The sequence below is a fragment of the Epinephelus fuscoguttatus genome, linkage group LG12 (assembly GCF_011397635.1).
Source record: "Epinephelus fuscoguttatus linkage group LG12, E.fuscoguttatus.final_Chr_v1".
NCBI classification, from domain to species: domain Eukaryota; kingdom Metazoa; phylum Chordata; class Actinopteri; order Perciformes; family Serranidae; genus Epinephelus; species Epinephelus fuscoguttatus.
This window is the reverse complement of record NC_064763.1, coordinates 23290928-23311700: the sequence shown is the minus strand read 5'-3', so window position 1 is coordinate 23311700 and position 20773 is coordinate 23290928. Positions and strand designations below refer to the sequence as shown.

General features: G+C 40.3%; 1 protein-coding gene across 2 annotated transcripts; it reads right to left on the bottom strand.

Annotated features, from left to right (window-relative positions):
- Positions 1-6183: 6183 nt before the first annotated feature.
- On the bottom strand, positions 6184-20773 carry LOC125898357 (scavenger receptor cysteine-rich domain-containing group B protein). 2 transcript variants are annotated; one of them, XM_049592143.1, is made up of 11 exons: positions 20705-20773; positions 20571-20603; positions 16814-16852; positions 15971-16273; positions 15791-15859; positions 10790-11104; positions 9855-9923; positions 9482-9550; positions 9049-9369; positions 7158-7250; positions 6184-7052 (listed from the first exon to the last, which is right to left on the bottom strand). In XM_049592143.1, the coding sequence occupies exons 2-11, from the start codon at positions 20596-20598 to the stop codon at positions 6736-6738; spliced, it is 1623 nt and encodes a 540-aa protein (XP_049448100.1). In that variant the 5' UTR covers positions 20599-20603; positions 20705-20773; the 3' UTR covers positions 6184-6735. The 2 variants fall into 2 exon arrangements, with proteins under 2 accessions (XP_049448100.1, XP_049448099.1); XM_049592142.1 differs by having other exon boundaries at positions 20571-20766.

The window sequence follows — 20773 nt, the reverse complement described above, 5'->3', positions numbered from 1 at the left end:
TCACCACCCAGAAAGGCGTGTCTTCGCAGAGTGATGTAACGAGCCTGGCAGTCCAGAGAAAATGACAGCACAGCCTATTGCTCTACGCTGAGGCAATGTAGGGCTTACACTTCACATATCTGAGGAAAAGGAGGTCGTTTTTTATATAATGGTGATATATACTGTAGTGGATCCTTCTACTATACTTTCCAAGCATGGTACCAACATGCCCAATGCAACGCTTGACTACCATCCAGGCGTGGGCGGATTATGAGACAATGGGCCCCTGAGCAGTGATATGCAAAAGGCCCCACCCCACCTCTCCTTTACAGGAGCAAGACAATCTTTGTGGTGGTTTCGCTTCTTTTTGTAGTCAGTATGCATCTCTTTGTGGTTCTTTTGAAATCTCTCTAAACCGAGATGTGCATACATGGAATGTTGTTATCCCAGTGATAACTAAACACAAAAAGGAAATTTGTGTTTGGTAGATTATTTCTTTGTTGTAACAATGCTTCTTGGCAATAAATCTTATACTGTTGGAAAGAATGTTTATTTCCATTTTAAATGGTGCCACATTTGTGAGGAACATGCATTTGTGGGATGAGCAGCAGAGCTGAGTATGTGGGTTGCCAAACAGCTTTTTTTTCACTGTTGCTATTGACAGTTGCTTAGAGCTTGTGGTACCCCCAAGTGCTGACAACCAGGTGCCTGACTGGCACCTCGTTGGAGGCAATCTCAATGGAGAGAGATATCCAGATGAAATTCTGCAACCAGTGGCAATCCCATATCCTGACAGTCTGGGACCGAACTCTATCTTCCAAGATGACAAAGCTTGCCCCCACAGAGCGGGGTGTATCAGAGACTACCTCCAGAATTTGGGAGTGGAGAGGATAGAATGGCCTGCCGGCAGTCCTGACCTGAACCCCATTCAACACTTTAGGGATCAGCTTGGGTGTGCTGTTCGTGCCAGAGTGACCAACACAACCAAGTTGGCTGACTTGCGACAAATGCTGGTTGAAGAATGGGAAGCCATCCCACAGTAGTGTGTGACCAGGCTGGTGACCAGCATGAGTAGGACATGCCAGGCTGTTGTGGCTGTGTATGGTTCTTCCACACGCTACTGAGGCTCCTGTTTGTTAAATGAATAATTTGTTAAATTGCCAATATGTCTTGTTTCTCCAGACTACAATCATCCAATGCACCAAACAATGCCAAACAAGAGTCAACGGCAAAAAAAAAAAAAATGCTGTTTTGCACTGACAGAGGAGATTTGGCAAATTTTTCATGGGCGCAACCCACATACTCAGCTCTGCTGCTCATCCCACAAATACATGTTCCTTAGAAATGTGGCACCATTTCAACGGTATAAGATTTGTTTTGGTTCAATGACAGTCATGATTTTATACATATTACTGTTTTTGTTGTTGTTGTTATGTATCTGTCCTTCATCTGCCTGTTACACCAAATCTCTGTTGACAGACTGAAAGCCGATGGGTTCTAAGACTGGTTGTTTGTCTATGTTTTTGTAGACATTTTGTGTCTCTTTATAGTTGTTTTGCCTCTACTGTGTCTATTTTGTGTTTTTAATATCTCTTTGTGGTCTTTTTGAGTCACTTTCTGGTCAGTATGTGTTAATTTAATGACATTTTGCAGATTAATTAATTTGCTTTTATGCACAACTCAAGCGTCAGATCAAACATCGGTATTCTTCAAACCACGGAGATGCTACATTATGTATGTAAACTTTGTTTCCTTGTATTTCATTATACAGTTGTATTTCATTGTACAGTTTTATGTTGTGGTTAACATGTGGTTTAGGCACAAAACTACTCGGTCATGGTTAGGAACAGATCATATTTAGGCTTAAAATACTTGTGTCATTGCCACAAACACGGCTGAAGATGTCCCGACATGTCATTTAAAATACCCACTTCTTTGGTTCGTTGTACTTAACAGTGGTCCCTCCACCTCCTGGAGACAAAGTCAGCTCATACATATGTAGTCAGAAGTACATCACTTTAGAAATGTTGATATGATTTATATGAAACTTATAAATGTAGCACATCCTGATTGCAGAAATGTACAATACTAACTGAATATGCACTACAAAAGCACAACCAACATGATGAGCGCCCACCCGATCTCGGGCTCTGTCTTAAAGAAGGGTCCCATTGTCAAAATCTGGCCTTTATCATTTGAGCTGATGTCATGTTTACATTGTTGATAGTCCTCTGTTAACAGACAAAAGTATAGTCTTCAAAGTCAAATTAATTAATATCAAAGGTAAGTTTGACTGTGTCGTGTGTCTCAGGATTAATCAGTGATCTTTTTTCTGTTAGTATGCTAATCATATTTTCATGTTTTCCAAAAGCGATGACAAGAAACTGAACTTCATGCATGGTAAAGATATTGGGGTTTTTTCCCGGGAAAATTGTCACAAATATAAAGTTGTTATGGACCTCAGGCTGCTGCAATGCAGTAATGGGGATCCTAATAAACTAAAGTAAACTCTATTAATATGTGTGTTAACAGATTACTGCACACAAACCTTGTCTTGTGGCATCACAGAACTGGAATACTTGACGTTGTGCAACAGCAGCTCATTGCTACATGCATGTGATGCCAATTCCAAGTAGCCCACCACCATGTGCTGAAATAAGAATATACTGTATGACACAAGATCATGTTCTGAGTCATGCTCCTAAGTGATACTTTCATATGTTGTTTGCAGAATATATATATATATATATATATATAAACTTGATGTTCAAGTCAAAGTCCCACAGTTTTTTTGCTGAAAGCAGTGGTGACATATTTTTTTTTACCAAATATAGGATGCCAAATGATCAATGTACATATCTGTAAGAGCTAATATGTAACAAAAACATGTTTTATGTATTATTTCTATTAAAGTAATTATACAGTAGTCAATGCAACAGATTTTCTGTCCTCTGCTCTGATTGGCTGAGTCACCTTGAAAGGCTTTGTCACTGATAAAGAAAAGACACACCTGTGACCACAGAGCAGGTTATATCTTGTGTTTGACATGACTGCAACATGGCAGCAGAGAAGCCAAACAAGTTCCACTTTTTAGTTTTAGATAATGAAGTAGTAGTATGTCAAATATCAATGTAGTTTTTTTTAATAGAAAATGTGAATAGAACGAGGATGGTCTCACGTAATATATTTCTTTGATAAGCCATCATGGATATGCCATTTCTGGATATGGCATTTCTAGTGATAGAGTAGTGATTGTAGGTATGAAGCAGGCTCATAACGCTGACATGCTGAGTCATTTATCATGAGTCATCAAACACACCCTCTTACTGTACCCAGCCCAGTCTGCTTCCCAGCCTGTGAGACACTGGCTGTTTCTGAAAATGATCAGTCAGCTCCAGCTTTGCTCTCGAGCCTGTTAGATTATATAGAAAGTCATTTACCATATACTGTGTATATACATATCTCTGGACATGAGTCAAAATGCCATATTTTACTGATCAAAGTGCTGATTTTAGATGCTGAATTAATCTCCAACTAAGATTTGATCAATAAAGATAAATTTGCTTTTGCAATCAGAGTATGTGAAACATCCAAAACAGATATCTGCAGTTCTGACTATCTGTAATGTGAATCCCAAATATCTCCATTTAACTGGTAACTTAAAGAAACTCAGATTCAAGATATTGTGTCTCCAGGTAAATTCTGATTGTAACATATCTTTAATTCCTGCTTATTTAGGATACCAAAATTCATTCATTTTCCCTAACTGCTTACTGCGTACCCTCAGAGGGGTCGCGGGGGATGGGGGCTGGAGCCTATCCCAGCTGTCATTGGGTGAGAGGTGGGGTATACCCTGGACAGGTTGCCAGACTATCACAGGGCTGTTTTAGCAGGGAGAACATATAAAGTCCACACAGAAGGGTTCCCCCACCCCGGGGTTTGAATCCCGGGCCAGAACCAGGAACCCTCTTGCTGTGAGGGGACAATGCTAACCAATGCACCACCATGCCGCCGGATATCAAAATTTACTCCTCTCTTCCTCTGTATTGTACCTCATGTATTTATCTTTATTTATTTTGCTCATCATGTGTGCTTCTTGGTGTCATTTATTTTTTGTTGTATTTCTCTAAATTATGTTGGGTTAGGTTTCTATCTTCTTTGTTTGTTTGCTCGGTTGGTTAGTTAATATTTATTTTTTCTCCTTTCCTTTTTGTTGTTCTCTGTTGTTTCATGAAGTTAAAGTCTTGTGTTAAAGCCTCTGGCTTCTTGACTTCTCCTAAAACATTAATTTTTTTTTCAATATGTGGATTTTATAGAAGTTGAATTTATTAACCAAAAAAAATCATTTCAGTACATTAGGAGTAGCATACTTAACTCGTTGTGGCTAATGTTAGCTAACGTTAGCAAAAATTATATCAACACTGCTGTGTAACTGACACTAATGAGTCAATTTACTGACTCTAACTGTTATTTTTGCGCCTATAACACTACATTTTAACATTTATCGTCATCTTGTAAATATGTGGCCACAGTGGCTACTGCTAGCTAAGTTTTGTCAGTTTGCTATTGTATACATTGAGTGCAGTCAATTAGCTTAATTTCATTAAATGGTAACTGGGGTTTTTCATTTGCTATGCTGTAAAGCGCTCTGAAGCATTGGGCTTTATAAATAAAATTGAATTGAATTGAATTTGAGACTCACATATCAGCTAAATGATGCTAGCAATACTGTTTTTTATTTGGTTACATGGACCGAATAAGCTAACATCATGCATTAGCTCACCAATTAGGGGTCCATGTCATTGGTTCGACAGCCCACTGGTTCAACATCCAATTAGTCCGACTGTCCGCGGTGCTGAACGGCTCGCAGCGGGCGTATGGTGCGCCGCGACCGGCTTGAGGCGGAGCAAGCTCACGGCTTATGTGTTTGTCACTTTCTTTTTCATTTTAACCCACACCAAGATCTTTTCCTGACCCTAACCAAGTGGTTTTTGTGCCTAAACCTAACCAGACCTTAACCACAGGGCATCATGATGATTTCAGAACGGACTTCGGAACAATGAGTTTAATATGGTCGGAACAATGGGATGTCGGACCAATGGGCAGTTCCCCCAATTAGCTTGTTTATATAAAATTATTTCTAATTATTTATTTAGGCCTATTTATTTTCAGGCAATGTTGGTGAAAACCTATGGTTATCTCATGGCAGACAACAGCATATTTCCCACATAGGATAGGAAAAATAATAGGATAAATAAAAATAATAGGAATAATGTGCACATTTCATTCCCCATACTACCATATGATATAATAAGCCAGAAGAAGATTTAGTATGTCCCAATACATAGTATGTCAAACACAGTATATCAAAAATAACAGGATGTCCTACTATATGCGGTAGGATTTTGCAGTATGCAAGCCAGCATGCTTTTGTGGTTATTCTGACCCACAATCCTCTGTGCAGCGAACAAAATGTAACATCGATGTCACAGCTCACTGACAGCTGTCAGAAGTCACTGTGATAGATGACAGCGCATTCAGGTGACTGATGACCAGTCGATTAGTAATAAAAGGAATATTAATTGTTTAATTGAATAAAATAATCATATAACCAACAAGACAGGGCAATAGTATTAAATAACGATGACAGGCAAATGTGTAGCCTATGTCATTTCACCATCAATGGCATTTTGTTTTATCACCATGGTAACGGATATCTGTGTATATGAGGGTCAAAGTTCAGGGTGGAATGTTATGAGGAAGTTGCATGTCCCAATTGTGTACATACTGCATGCAATAGTACATACCTTTGAGGGCAGCAGCAGTACCTACTAAAAGTAAAAAGTATGCAATTCGGAACACACCCAGTATCTTCTACGTAGGAGATAAACCTTGCCACAAGAAGAAATAAAATCACCTTGCCTCTCCAGGCTTCCGTAGTGATGACAAATGGAGCTGGTTTAAGAATTAAAAGGTGTTAAACCTGCTGTAAAACACATCAACTCTGACTCACCATATTTGCATGTGCCATTAAATAAGAATACAATATTACAGATTATAGCACATGTTTAGGAAAATTACCAAAGCAGATACTGTTTAAAAAAAAACTGTTTTTACACCAAAAATATATTATATACTGAAAAATAACATTTATTTTGTCACATGTAAATGATTATTAGGTACATTTATTTATATGATGGTTTACAGAACAAAAGTAACACATCATTTATTTGTAGATGGAGAGAGGCTGTAAGTTCACAAGGTATATAACACATTTATTTATGGATGTTTTCTGCGATCTTGCATTCTTGTGCTTTGTAGTAAAGCCTATAATTTGATCCAATTTATATCTCTGTTTATGTTATCGTACATATTTGCTGACTTTGGAGCTGAAGTTTACAAAATGGTCTCCTTTCATCCTCATAATGATGCCAGTTGTCTTACTTAGTAATCAGGAATCACATGTACAGTAAATATTTTAACAGTTTGGGGCGGTTAAAAGCTTCCTTGGTTTATCAAATAAAAAACTGTGTACATTGTATTTTATATCATATATTTATTTATAAAGTGCTTAATAGGCATAGATAGTTTATAGTATGTAATCACATATTGTCATATGAGTTATTTTGTATGTTGTTGGTGGTGGAGTATTCCTTCAGCACGGTGACAGCTGTTATTTACATAATGTATACAAGTCCCAGGTTGGTGAGCCCACTTCCTACCCATGGTGGAGATGGGAGTGTGGTTCTGCTGAAATCACGACAGCGAGCAGGTGACGCCAGCATCTTCAGAGTGGTAACAGTTGTGCACATCCCAGGATATATGGGAGCACTCCAGCAGGGAAGCCTCCGCACCGCTGCACTTGAGATTGTCCAGCAGGATTGTTCCTGTGCCGGGCCCGAAGAAAGCTTCTCCCCAAGCAGCCGTGGCCTCTCCACAGCCCACCTGGCGACACACGACCTGAGCGTCAGGGAGGTCCCAGGCATCATCGCAGACTGTGCCCCATGCAGAATTTGAGTATATCTCCACCCGGCCCTCACACTGGTGCTGGCCACCAACCAGCCTCATTGCCCCTACAAAAACAACAAAGAATCACATAAATTCAGCATCTGAACTGTTTTTTGTAAACTAAAGGAAATGGGTTGATGTTGTGCTGGTTGAAGATATATTTGACCTACCTTCAGAGGGTTGTGGGGTGGCAGTGGTGGTGGTGGCAGGTATCATTTCTGTTACTCTAAAGTCTCGTCCATATCCAATGTAGTATTCAAAAGCTACAGGAAGTGGAGGAAAGCAGAAAAAACAGACATTATTCTGGGTCCTGAGCGTACGCAGGAAATATCAAGTGGCAAAAGCAAAAGCAAGGCTCAGTGAACAATTCATCTGAAAAATGATCATTTGCATATTAATTACTCACTATGTGTCTCTTTATATTCATGAAGAAAACTACGTTTTTCTTGCATGCCTCTCTAATGAATGGAGTATCCAAAAAAGGCGAACATTTTTCATGAATTAAGGAAAACAGAGACAGTGTTTAACAACAGCAAAATTATATAAGAACATCTTTTCACAAACTGTCACACACAACCCAAGTCGTATTTATCAAGCTGTATGCTCAGTACATCCCAAATCAACCCAGTCTCACTCCCAAGTTGTCAAAATGTGGTGCTTGGGCAGTGACTTGCGGCATCAGACACCAACAAAAAAAGCCATCCTTTAAAGTTTGTATAATTTGCAGCTAGTTGCCATTATAGTTTAACAGTGCACAGTGGCGTCGGGGAAATACAGCAGGACAAGTATGAACGTTAAGGTGGCGAAAGTCCGACTACTGTGGCTGGGAGGGATGGTGGATGGGTCCACCAAACCCTTACCTTCACCCGGGACAGCAGTGTTCACACCCCAAAAAAGTCTAAAGCCAAACCCTGTTCTTTTTTCCTAAACCCAACCACATGCTTTTGTTGCCTAAACCCAACCATGTGTGTTAGTTGGATCAAACGTCAATTTACGTTGTTGTACTAATGTTGTGCATTTCCTGTGAAAACAGAAATGCGTTTTGAAAACAGACAATGTATGTAACAGGAAGAACTCAACACGGCGTCCCAGAACGTCAATAACAACCAACGCACCCAGGGTACCTTTGCTGTCCTATCTGGATGTGGAAGGTCCATGGCGAAACGTCAATATGTGACGAGGTCGGAGTGAGAGTATGTTGCCCAAACACATGCATTTTCACTTTAATGCTGAAATATTAAATGCTTCCAAATAAAAGTAGCATGCCCTGAGCATACCTGAGCTCTGCTTGAGCACAGTCCAAATGACCATGGCACGCTACTCGGCTGTGCATGAGATAGATGAGACTTGCATTATACTGCACGAGTTCTGTGAGAGGATATTTTGATATAGTTTTGCTGCTGTTAAAAGTGGACCCTGTTTACTTCAATTCATGAAGAACGTTTGCCTTTTGTAGACTTTCTGTTCACGGTGGAGGCATGCAAGAAAAACAAAGCTCTCTTTGAGGTAACACGCTGTGAGTAGGCTAATTAATTTACGAATGGTCATTTTGCAGGTGAAATATTTTTAAGGCCACAATACAGGGAGACACTTTGCAGTGCAATTTAACAATATAAATACAAATTGTCATGTCCCCTTTACCCTAATTACCTGCTGAAGGCAGAATTACTCTACAACTGATTAAAAACCGCTGCTTTTTGGAAGCATGGATGTGCTACTTAAGTAAAGAGGAGTCTGTATGTGCTTTTGATTTAGCCCTGAAGAAGTGAAATTTGGCCTGCAGGCATGCAGTGACGCTGATGTGGCTTGACTCATCCACTGTATTTTTTATGCTCTCTGGGCTGTCTCCTCCTCAAAGTACTACAGTCATACATTGCAAGTGGACAGCTCAGCAGGGCGAGCACAGATCACCGGATGAAAAGGGAAGTACAAGCTTTCACTGGAATCGATGATTCAAGATAGAGGTTTGTGATACAGACACTTCCCGTTGAGTATTGTACATCTATGCCTAATGGAGGTAGTTTTACCCCCCACATGGTGTTAGAGAGATCCAGGTCTTACATGCACACTTAACTCCAGCGTCCTCATGATGGCCACAGTTGTGCTGACCCCAGCCCAAGTGGAAGCACTCAGACAGCTCCGGTTCATTGCCGCTACATTCTACATTGTCCAGAAGGATCGGCCCCGGACCGTAGCCGTAGTAGGCCTGACTCTTGGCCCCGATAGCTGGGCCACAGCCTAGCTGCCTGCACACCACGTTGGCATTGAGCATGTCCCAGTCATCATCACACACCGTCCCCCAAACATTTTTGTAGAGGACCTCTACACGACCCTCGCAGGTGTTGTTATTCAGAGGATTCATCAAACGAATGGCTGGTTTGCCTGCACAGGAATAAATTGACAGGTACATCAATGCAGTGTGTTATCTGAAATGTGCATAAAAGGTTGTAAATTAAAACCTACTGTATTTGTGTTTAAAGTTTAGTATTGTTACCTTTTGTCTGGACAGTTGTGGTAACAGTTGTTGTAGTGTGAGACATGGTGACTGGAACCTTTTCTGTTGCTGGAGGGAAGATGTAGTACATGATAAGATTACTCTCAGTACACCAGAAACTACCTGTTCATGATGATCCTGGTGACATTAACCTGTTACACTCTTTCACCAGCATGCTTCATGGCACTGTGATGTAACACATTTAAAGGCAATGAGGGAGAAATGGCTCCCCCTGTTGGCCATTTGGCAAAAGTGCACATTTCATTTTTAAAGAGACCAAAATCGAGGTAAACATTTGGACATGCTGATGCAAAAGAGTGAAAATCAATGTGTGCTTGCTAATAAGCATCTACTGTGTATTATGTTTGCATACCTTCAGTGTTATATACTGTAGAGAACACTGTTCGGCCTTCTGTTACCACAGGAGGTACAGTGGTGGATCCTGAAATGGGTAGAAATGGATATGAAATACTTTGTACAGGAACAGAAATACCAAAAATACCTTCTAATACCACTACTACATTTTTGTCATTATAAACTCTTCTCATACTCCTTATTTAATTTCCCCTGAAAATCAGTAAATTAGATTTAATGTTGTTTTATCTATACCTGAACATTACTGACTGACTTATTGTCTATGGAAAATCTATAAAAGAATAACAAAATAAATGTGGAAATAGAAACAGGAATAGATAATAAAATAAAGAACATACATAAAAATGTGAAAATTAATAAATAAAATAACATTAATTTAATAATATAAATAACAAAAAGGAATTAATTAATTATAAGCATTTTCATTTAATCTTACACATCTCTCTTTACCTATTTCTGTATTAATTTATAATTATTTATTATTTACTATTATTTAATAGCTCACATTCAAAAAAGCCAAAGCAGAAAAGAAAAAGCAATAGGAAAAAAATTGGAAAAATAAAGAGCAAAAAAAATTGCATTCTTATTTTAAAAAGAAATAAAGAAACAATAGATTAAAATAGAATAAAAACAAGCAAAATAGATTATTTTCTAATATAATAATAATAATGTAATATCTATGTATTATAAAAACAAAAAAGCAAATAAATGCAGAAATAAATGAACAAATACATTTAATAAATAAATAAATATGCTTCACTCAAACACGTCAAACTGTGACGCTCTAGCTACTCCTGCAGTGTCGCTCAGGGACAGCATGTCCAGTTATGCTTGTTACATACGATGTCTTTTCAAAATAAACTTAAGTTTACGCAGGGAATGTGTTAATGCAAACTTGTGTTAATTCATATTCTATGACTCAGAGCAGCGTACCAGTACAGGTGACCCCAGCGTCCTCATGATGGCCACAGTTGTGTTTGCCCCAGCCCAGGCTCTTGCATTTTGTCAAGTCATGTTCAGTGCCGTAGCAGTTGACATTGTCCAGGAGAATCCGACCAGTTCCATAGCCAAAGTAAGAGTTGGTGTGTGCATAGGCAGCGCTGCCACAGCCCATCTGTTGGCACACCACATGGGCATTGTCAAGGTCCCAGTCATCATCACACACCGTCCCCCACTTTCCCAGGTAGTAGATCTCTACCCGGCCCTGGCAGGCGTCCTTTCCATTCATCAGACGGATGGTGCCATCTCCTAAACCAAGACAGAAAGAGGGGGATTTATTGCAACATCATTTTCTACAACACAGTTTTAGACTCTGTTGGTTTTTATTAGAATCTATATTAATGTCAAATTTAATACGTGCTGGGATAACTGCTAGGATTTGTGTGTGTCTGCTTGTGTTGAAGTCAGTGGCATGTGTTTTGAACATGAGCAGAAATCTTGCCAGGTTTTTTTTTTTTAATTAATTAAAATAGATTAATTTATTATTTACACACAGTAGATACCACATGCACATTTAAAGCTGGGGTAGGCGGTTATACTGCCAATGCTGAAAAAATACTGATTGGGCTTTCCTGCAAATTTGCACAATTCCTATCTAAAAAGGGCTCATGTGTCAGCCCTGTGATAGTCTGGTGACCTATCTAGGGTGGGATAGGCGTTCCACTTGAATCACAATATACTGAAAGGTTATAATGGGATTTTTGCCCAATGACACCCAAATATAAAAACAAAATCGGGGAGAGAGGAAAATTGCCGCCTACTTACTTTTGTTTATACAGAATGCACCTTTTCGGAGCAATGGGGGGCGTGAGCAAGTAGCAAAACGTGTAGCTCAGCATGTGACATAAACAGTGACATGGGAGGGAAGCCACAGCTAGTCAGGTGGCGGTAGTCAGGCGGCGGTAGTCAGGCGGCGATTCTCTCATAAAATGACCCATTCTTCACCGTCCCCGTCATCTGACGGTTAATGGCCTCTTCATTTGCGAGTGCAAGGAGGTCGCACTATTCCTTGTCTCCCCAGTTGCTCATCTTTACAGTGTCTTTCAGGTTTGCGTTTCCCTCTTGCTACTAGCTGCTCGCTAATTCCTGCTATCAGCTGTTTCCTGTTCATCCACCGCCAGTGGGTTGGACGTGCGGCATCATCAACAGCTCCTCCCACAAGTCTTCAACAGCCCCTCCCATGGTAGAAGGCCAAATTGGTCTGTTTAAACTTAAAGGGTTCTGCCAATGTGACTACCCTCCGAGGCGGAAAATTGGGCGCCTCGGATCAACTAGCCTTTCCACCCCTGTGTGTATAAACGCTTGCAGCTGGCCGGCAAATCGGCCCAACTTTCGCAGAAAATCTGGCAGTGTAAAAGGGGCTACAGAGTGTCCCCTGCCTCACTCCCCTCTGTTACAGACCAACCCAGCAGGAGGAGAAGCATGCAGAGGCTCTGGAAACAGCCCCCTAATCAGCAACCACAGCAACCCAAATCCAGATGCCCTGACTCCCCACTGGATCAGCAAACTTTCTGTTGCTGCTGTTACACAGGTTAGACCCAGTGCTGCCAGTGGCCACCAGCCTGCTGTGACATGCAGTGAGGTGGAGAGATCATGGGGTGCACAAGCACAAGCTCGCCAATTCTGACAAACAGAGAGAGACAGCGAGGCAAGGAGGGGCTGTGCAAAACCATTGTGCGCAACTCTAAAATGAAATAAGATTAAATAAATCAATGTATGGGAAACACTGGGTAACTGTATGAAGCATGTGCATATGCCCACATCATAAATTGATGCAAAAAAAATGCACTAAAAAATGCAGAAAATTAAATGTTTGATGCTCAAAATTTCTGAGGACGAATCCCCAGACCTCCTGCTTAACATGTGGCCACCCCAATGTTGAATCGAAACTTACACCCTTGGACAGAGGTAATTATTAACAGACATTGATACAGGAAAAGGAGACGGGTGTGGGCCTTCACAATACATACTGTGACTCCTGAAGTTAAGGTGAACATCTGATATACCGCTAAGCACAGATGTTGCCATTTAGCAGACAAAAAAAAAAACGCCTTAAAAAAAGAGACAAAAGACTCTCTCATGTGTCCATCGTTTAAAAATGTGCTTCATCTGAGAGGAAGCCATGAATCAGGCTTCACTGCATTCCCACTGGGTTTCATGAAGGACACCAGAGAATTAGCTTGATACGTCACTAGTTAACAGAACTGGATTCTAGTCTGTCATGATCCTCACGGGATTTAAGGGAAAGAAACAGCCATAACAAAGGCAAAGCCAGCAAACAATACAGACAGCCTGGAATTCAAGATGCCTTTGAGGTGTGTTGTAGTTTCCCAAAAGATACTTTCCATTGAGCTGAAAAGCCTTTGCTGTTGTGTAAAATGTGATGACAGTTTTGCAAAACTAAAACGCCTCCAAGTTAATTATAAACCTGTTTTTCTAAATAAACCTGACTGTGATTATTCCATGAGGATCCCTGCATTTTAGACCCACGAAATGACAAAATAAGCCATCAGTCATTATTTAATGAAACCTGCCCTTGCAGTTTGAAGTAACATCTGGCATGCCACCTGTCTGCTAGATTTCATCCTAGAGCATAAAAAAATCATCTAATCAAACACAGAGAAAAGCTGGTCTGAAGTTTAATTCCTCTGAATATGCAACATATTTTATCCTCTACAGTCAAGAAGGTTTTAGTTGTATTTGAATTTCATCAGCTGTGTCCACTGAAGGTTAATGTCACATACAGGTGTGGTTTGTGCTTTTCAGGGTCAAATGCCGAGACCTGTAATAAGTGATTTGTTTGGCCACTTGGGGGCAGTGAGAACAAACTGTGAACAAAGCACTGTCAACCTTTTTAGGACGAAATGGCTAACGTGTTAGCAAACTTTTGTCTGATAACACATCCAGCAGACACTGAGCAAGAATAGCTTTCCGTTTCAAACATGTTTCTAGGCCACCTGCAGAAAGAAGTACTATATGGATCATTCCTGTCTTAAGTCCTGGTTATCACATAAACACAGAATAATGTACATTAAAAATACATTTGTTCATTTAAATGAGCTTTTCTTCTTCTATCTACCGGTATTCAAAATAAGGGACTACAATTACATTGAGTCTGTTTTCAGGAACTGACATAATTTGTGATATCATTTTACATGTTTCATGTTGTTAATCTGTTCTCACAATTAGGACTGTTTATTATGTTTATATGTAGAACGGTAGCTAGCTGAATCTGGGTCACTCACAGAGCTAAGGCTAATTAGCTTGAAATGTTTCATCCTGTTAGGTCTGTAGTCCAATATGAACCAGTCCATCTGTAAGGATTATTATCTGAGTGCCTGGCTAATATGTTTGCCTCACAGTTAAACATGTCACTATTCTTATATAATGCAAAAAATATGAAAAATACATCTTATTTTATTCAAAGGTTTTTCTGTCAATTCATTATTATACAAATAATGTACCTCTTATATAAATATTGACACTTTGTAACAGCCCTCAGCATCTGAAAGTGACACACAGGGTTCCCTTTAGGGCAGGTGGTTCCCAACTGGTGGGTCGTGGTCCAAAAGTGGGTCGCGAGTGACTTGCAAAGGTGTCAAGTTTGTTTAAAAAAACACACTTTTTTAAGTACAGTGAATTTCTGCCACATAACTTTTATTTTGAGATGCAGTTTCCTCCTGTAGAGTAAGTGACTAACGGACAGCTACTGACTGAGGAGAAAGTTGAACCCTGTGACTGGACCAGTTGGGAACCACTGTATTAGGGTATCTATGTGACGCACAGGTGTCTCCAGGGTGAAACACCATGTAACACGTGGTTAACGTTTTGACGTGGTCGTGGTTAGGTTTAGACAACAACATTACTTAATTAGGGTTTTAAAAAAGATCATGTTTTGAGTTCAAATAAATATGTTTGTTACATAACATGATGTGACATACATAAGTGACATCAGTGCTCGACAACCACATGTAAATTACGTGAGGTTGCATTAAAACAACACTGACTTTTGGTTTCACACAGTATACAAACAGCAGTCTCCTGGATGAAAGTCCAGTTTTGTTTGACCCATCCACCCGACCTCGATCCCACCGTACGTGGACTTTTCCGCCCATATACTTTTACTCTTAGCGTCAAGTTTTGCCCCGGATAGCTTTACATTGGAGTTAGTTGAAGGCTGTCTCATAAAGATGTCCAAAGGCAAACTGGGAATGACAATGGGCTGAGTTATCAATGTCTAAAGTCAAGATAACTGCCTAGCCTGCAAATTTGAGGATGTAGGTTTTGAACTCTATAAAGTCCCCTTTCCATTGCACAAAAACCTGCTTACACCCACTAACATCTGGCTTTGTGATGTAATGGGAAAAGTTACAATCATAATTCACACCCAGGTCAAATGACTCTGCTGTAGTCACAGGTATTTATCAGCTCTGGCTTTCATTGGCAGTGATGGAAACACAGCACCCAGGTGAACGTGCTAATTTAACGGGCGAGACCACCACATCGATCTAAATTAGTCTGCACCAAATTTAAAAGAGAGATCAAATAAGTAAGAGATATATATTTCACAGGCCTTCATGCTGCTTTCTACTGTTCCTGTTTTCTGGCCTGTCGTTGATGTTGGACGTGACACACCAAAAAAATAAATAAAATACTATATAGTGCTTTAAATTTCTACAGGAAAGAATTTTCAACAATGAAACATGACAAGTTTATAACTGTAGTCATTTCCAAGTTTAAGGATTATTGTTTCACTGTCTGGGGTTGTATTTCTGCACATCTTATTTAGAGAAGTTTTTTTTTTTTTTTTTTTTTTTTAGCATTTTCTGAATTTTGGCCATTTGCCTTAATGCTAAAAACAGGACAGATCCATCCTCTGATGTCTCAGGTTGGCAGAGCACCAGTCTCATTTAGATAAAAGCAGAGAGCACTTACGTAAACCGGAGCTCTCGTGGGGCGCTGTGGTGCGATCCTCAGACCCTCTCTCCCCCACCACTGCTGGTTCTAACAGCAAAATGGAAAAGAAGCAGAAACTTTTAGTGACTTTGTCCTCTTTTCTTTTCTGATGATTCACCACAACCTCAGCCAAATTATAGCTGAATTAAAAGCCTTTACCTTTGCAGGTAACACCCACGTCCTCATAGTGGTAGCAATTATGGATGCCCCAGTCCAGACTACGGCAGCTGCTGAGGTCTGTTTCACTCCCTCTGCAGTCCACATTATCCAGCAGGATTAACCCGGTGCCTTGTCCAAACTGAGAGCTGCTGTGCACTGCCACAGCCACTCCGCAGTCCAGCTGCCGACACACCACGTTGGCGTCCACCATGTCCCAGTCGTCGTCGCACACTGTGCCCCATGAGATATTGTAGTACACCTCGACTCTCCCTTCACACCTGTGACGTCCATTCACTAGTTTTACTTTGGAGAGATAAGCAGACAACATCAGTCACAACTTGTCTCTGTCACATTCATTTTTAAACTTTGTCTTTGAGTGAGAAGAGGATATTCAGGTTGTTTGGTTACAATTGTGCCTCCTCACTGAAAAATCCGAGGCCCATAAAAGCTCTACTGTTGGAGGGACATTTTAACGACACAGTTCTATTTGGAGAAAGAAAAATAGATGAGACTAGCATGGCTCTCATGTAATGACAGTTAATAGCAAGAAAAGTCTAATCCTACCAAGTTAAGGCACACAATGAGCCACATGACTCCTTGGAAGTGAGCGAGGTGGGTGCAGAGGGTGGGAGGTTACATAGCAAATAAGTGGGGATTAGGGAAATGGAGAGCTGGGAAAGTGACCTTGTTTAAAAAGCCCCAGGCACTGATCTACCTTCTGTACTCTCTGTCACTGACACACAGCCAGCCCACTGATAGGTTTTCATGGCGTGGCCTGAATGCAGACATGTTTTTCTGGGTGTCTGGGGCAGGTGTGGAGGTGGCTGTTGGGCTCATGCTTACCTTGGTGCTGCGTCCTCGAGGGGCTTTGCACACCATTGGCTAGAAGAGGAGGGAGGAGGGGATATGGGAGAAAGAGAGAGAGAGAGAGAGGAAGATGGTCAAATTATTTGTTGAAAGGAGGCTCTTGGCCTTCCATAGTTACTGTACTCTATATCTACTATATCTATTTTCCTGTAACACGAGACACAGACTGAAACTACAACAAGAGGCCTGTTCAGATCATACAGCGCACCAGCTAGAGCAGAAATATGTTAGCCTATTCCTTTAGTTTGGGTTTTTAGTCATGCTAGTGGCATGGGAAGGTAGAAAAAGTCAGCAACTATTGAATGGACTGCTATTAAATTTTATACGGACTTTCACGACGAATACATTTAGTGATAACCTTACTCTTCATCCAGCACATTGTGTTCTCATCCCAGGTCATCACATACCAATGGTTTCTCACGACCCTCGGCGTGTAATACTGATACCAAGGGCACCCTTTGGTGTCTGTATGAGACGCAACCTTTAACATCTGTACGTAACACACAACTGCCTCCTGGGTGAAACTCGGAAAATAAATACATAATGTAAATACTTCACAAGTATGTAATTGAAGTATGTGATTGATGGATGGATGTTACATAACGTCACGTTTAAACAGTAATGACTTTTGGTTACAGAGTCTGTGTTTGTCTGACCCATCCACCTCCCCTATGTAGTCTTTATACGACACCATTGGCTTAGTGTGTCAAATACTGACGCAAATCGTTTTACATTGGGATTAGCTTAAAGCCTGGTGTGTCTCATAAAGACGGCAGAGGGTGCGCTAGGCCTCGATATCAAACGCCGAGGGGTGTGACAAAGCATTGGGATCTGACAACGCAAGCCGGTCTCACTCCGAAGTCGTCGGAATCCAGCTCTTAGGCAGTGACTTGTGGCATCAGAAACTAACCCAAAAAGCCGTCTTTTAATGCTGGCATAACACGCTACAGGTCCCACTGCATTTCCCCCTGACACGAAAGTTAAGGCCGCGACAGTCTGAGTAGGGTGGGCAGGAAGGGTGGTGGATGGGTCCAACAAATACCAACTTTCAATCGGGAGAGGGGTCTTTGCATCTTACAAGATTTTAAAGACAAACCCTGTTCTTTTTCCTGAAACCCAACCATGTGCATTTATTGTTGGAGGAGGAAAAATGTAAACTGGGGTTGTTGTACTGCATGACATAGTGCGTTTCCTGTGAAAATGGAAGTCTGTTTTGAAAGAAGACAAGACATGTAACATGCAGAACTTGACACAGTGTCCAAGAACATCAACAACCAACGCACCGGGTACCTTGCACGTTGTATGTGGACGTGGAAGATCCATGACCAAACAACAAAATGTGAGGGGGTCGGAGTGAGAATGTGTTGGACAATGTGAGAAAAGGAACAGGCTGTCTAGTGCCACCGTGAAGTTGACATTTGTTGTTTGAGTGCCCTATTACCCTCAGGTCAAACTTTAAATTCATCTGATACTTTATTTTATGAGCTAATGGCCGTAAAACTAATAACACTGCCATCAGCTGCACTGTATTTTGTGTTGCATGCTAATTAGCATATGTTGGTATGCTAACGTGCTAAACTAACATAATGAACATGATGAACATTATACCTGGTAAACAACAGCATATGAAGCATGTTATTGTGAGCATACATTGGTGTTAACATTTAGCTACCAGCATGGCTGTCAACCCTCAGTCTCGTCATTTTTGGGGCAAATTACATGTACTTTTATCTTTGAGTGGGGGAACACAACATCTAATAAATGTAATTGATGTTTTGCCGAGCCAAATTAATCAGGCCTTCAGGAAGTGCGCCAAGCTTTAAAGCCAATTTTCGTAGTGGCCAAACTGTGGAATTAGCCTACAACTTCCAGGTCCATCACATGATGCCACCGTGCCCAAAAGACTTTTTCCTATACTTATATTGTGAAAGAGACTTCTGTATATCAGTGGATACATTTCTTTGAGAGTCACAACCCCCATGAAATGAATAACTTCACAATCAAAATTTGAACCTTTCGGTCAGATAACATCTCGAAAGTCTAGAGGAGCTGCAAGATTAAGTCGTCTTAGCCTCATTCAAGTAGGCGTATCTCTAAGCTAAGTCTCTAGTGTTGCCTGCTTTATGGGCCCAGTGATGCAGAAGCAGCACCAAAGGATAATTTTATAAGCTGCAGTCGAACCTTTTTGACTTCATGTGCCACTGAGCAACTTTCATAGGAATGACGGGCCCTGCCTTCAATGCTGTATCCAGTTCTCTTTCTACATCCATGAAAATAATCAGTTAAAACAGCCAATTTATATCCACTGCTCACATAATAGAGCAGGTTACTTTCATTTATCATTTTCAAGCAATACCTGAACAATTAACATCACATGGTTGGTTTGATTTATAATCTGTTTATTTGCTTTTAACCTTACATTGTTTTATTTAAATGTACACATTCTAGAATTGTTTGATATTAATCATTTGTTTCTTTGTCTTTCAGTTACCGTGGCTGTTTGGGGAGGTCCCTTCCTGGTGGAGCAAAAGGCGAGGCTGAAGGCTAAGGACTCTTAAATCCTGGAGCCAAAACCTTGGAACAAAGCATGTGCTGATATGTTATGGGGGAATTTGGGTTCAGTTATTTTTGCTTTACATTTAGTTGTAGTTGTCGTCCATTTTGGTTACCCCTTGGGGATTAACCACTATGTATGCTCCCTCGGGTCATTTTGACAGGTCAGTTTGTTCATTTAACACCTTGTTTAGTTATTATATTGAGGGTTTTTTTTTTTGGTTTTTTTTTTTGGTAATTTTTCATGCATTTTTTGGGTAAATAAAAACCCACAATTTTGTCCTAACAGCACTATTTCTATACTTTACAACATACAGAACACTTGACTTTTTACTTTAAATGTTGGTCATTGGCGCTTTAATATAATAATAATATATATTGTAAACTATTAATAAGAAGGAGAAGAGCTTGATTGGTACAGCACATTCACACAAAGTTGCAGCCCAAAATGCCTAGAAAAAAAGATCAGTTTAAGATAAACAATAACCATTTAAAAAAAGAGAATGCAATTAAACATTAACAATACACCAAATTAAAAAGATAGGTTTTAATGTCTTTATTAAGAAAAATTAAAGGGAGTTTGTTGCTCTGAGATCCAAGGGGAGAGAGTTCCACAGTTTAGGGTCATAGAAACAGAAAGCTGCTTCATATACACCCCTTTTTCACATTATTTTGTACATAATAGTCCTGTCTATTCTTTACCTTTATTTGTTCCACCTCGTTGTCCTTGTTCTTAGCTGTCATGCCTATTACGTACAGTACGGAGTATGGAGTCATATTCCTTCTATGTGTTCACATACTTGGCTGATAAAGGCTGATCTTGATACTGATATGGAAAACACGGAGGGCTCGTGTTTCCGAGAGGTGTGTTAAGACACACACTGGAAGATGTTTCAGGATATGTACGTATAGAGGACAATCTAACGTCTGAAGACTAATATCTCAGGTTTCAACATCTCACAATGACAGCAGGGGGGATTTTCTACCCCTCACACCCTATGTAGGTCAATTCACAGGCTGGTCTCATTGGTTTGTGGCAGTGAAATATATACAGAGTGTACATACATACTGAAAGTACCTATTCAGCGACACATGTAGGTTACATTTTCAGTTTATATTCCATGGAAATGTAGTTGTTATTCTAAGTTGGATCAGAAAAGTAAAATTAAATAGTACTTACCATCTACAGCCCGTCTGTTTATTTTCATGTCTCCTGAAATTTGAACACACGCAAAAAGAAAAGGTTAGTGAGGTACACATTTGGATATATTTTGGCTCTGTGAAGAGACAAAATCAACAAGCTGGTGTCAGCACATTTGAATTAATTGCTCTCTCTTGATAGTTGTCGATCCATAACAGCCAGTGAGTGGAATTGATCCTGGC

Coding starts and splice junctions, on each gene's coding strand:
- LOC125898357 (XM_049592143.1), bottom strand. CDS start 20,598: ATGAAAATAAACAGACGGGCTGTAGATG. Junction 11,105..15,790: donor CCACGAGAGCTCCGGTTTAC/GTAAGTGCTCTC, acceptor GTCTTGGTTTAG/GAGATGGCACCATCCGTCTG. Junction 7,053..7,157: donor CACCCCACAACCCTCTGAAG/GTAGGTCAAATA, acceptor TTGTTTTTGTAG/GGGCAATGAGGCTGGTTGGT.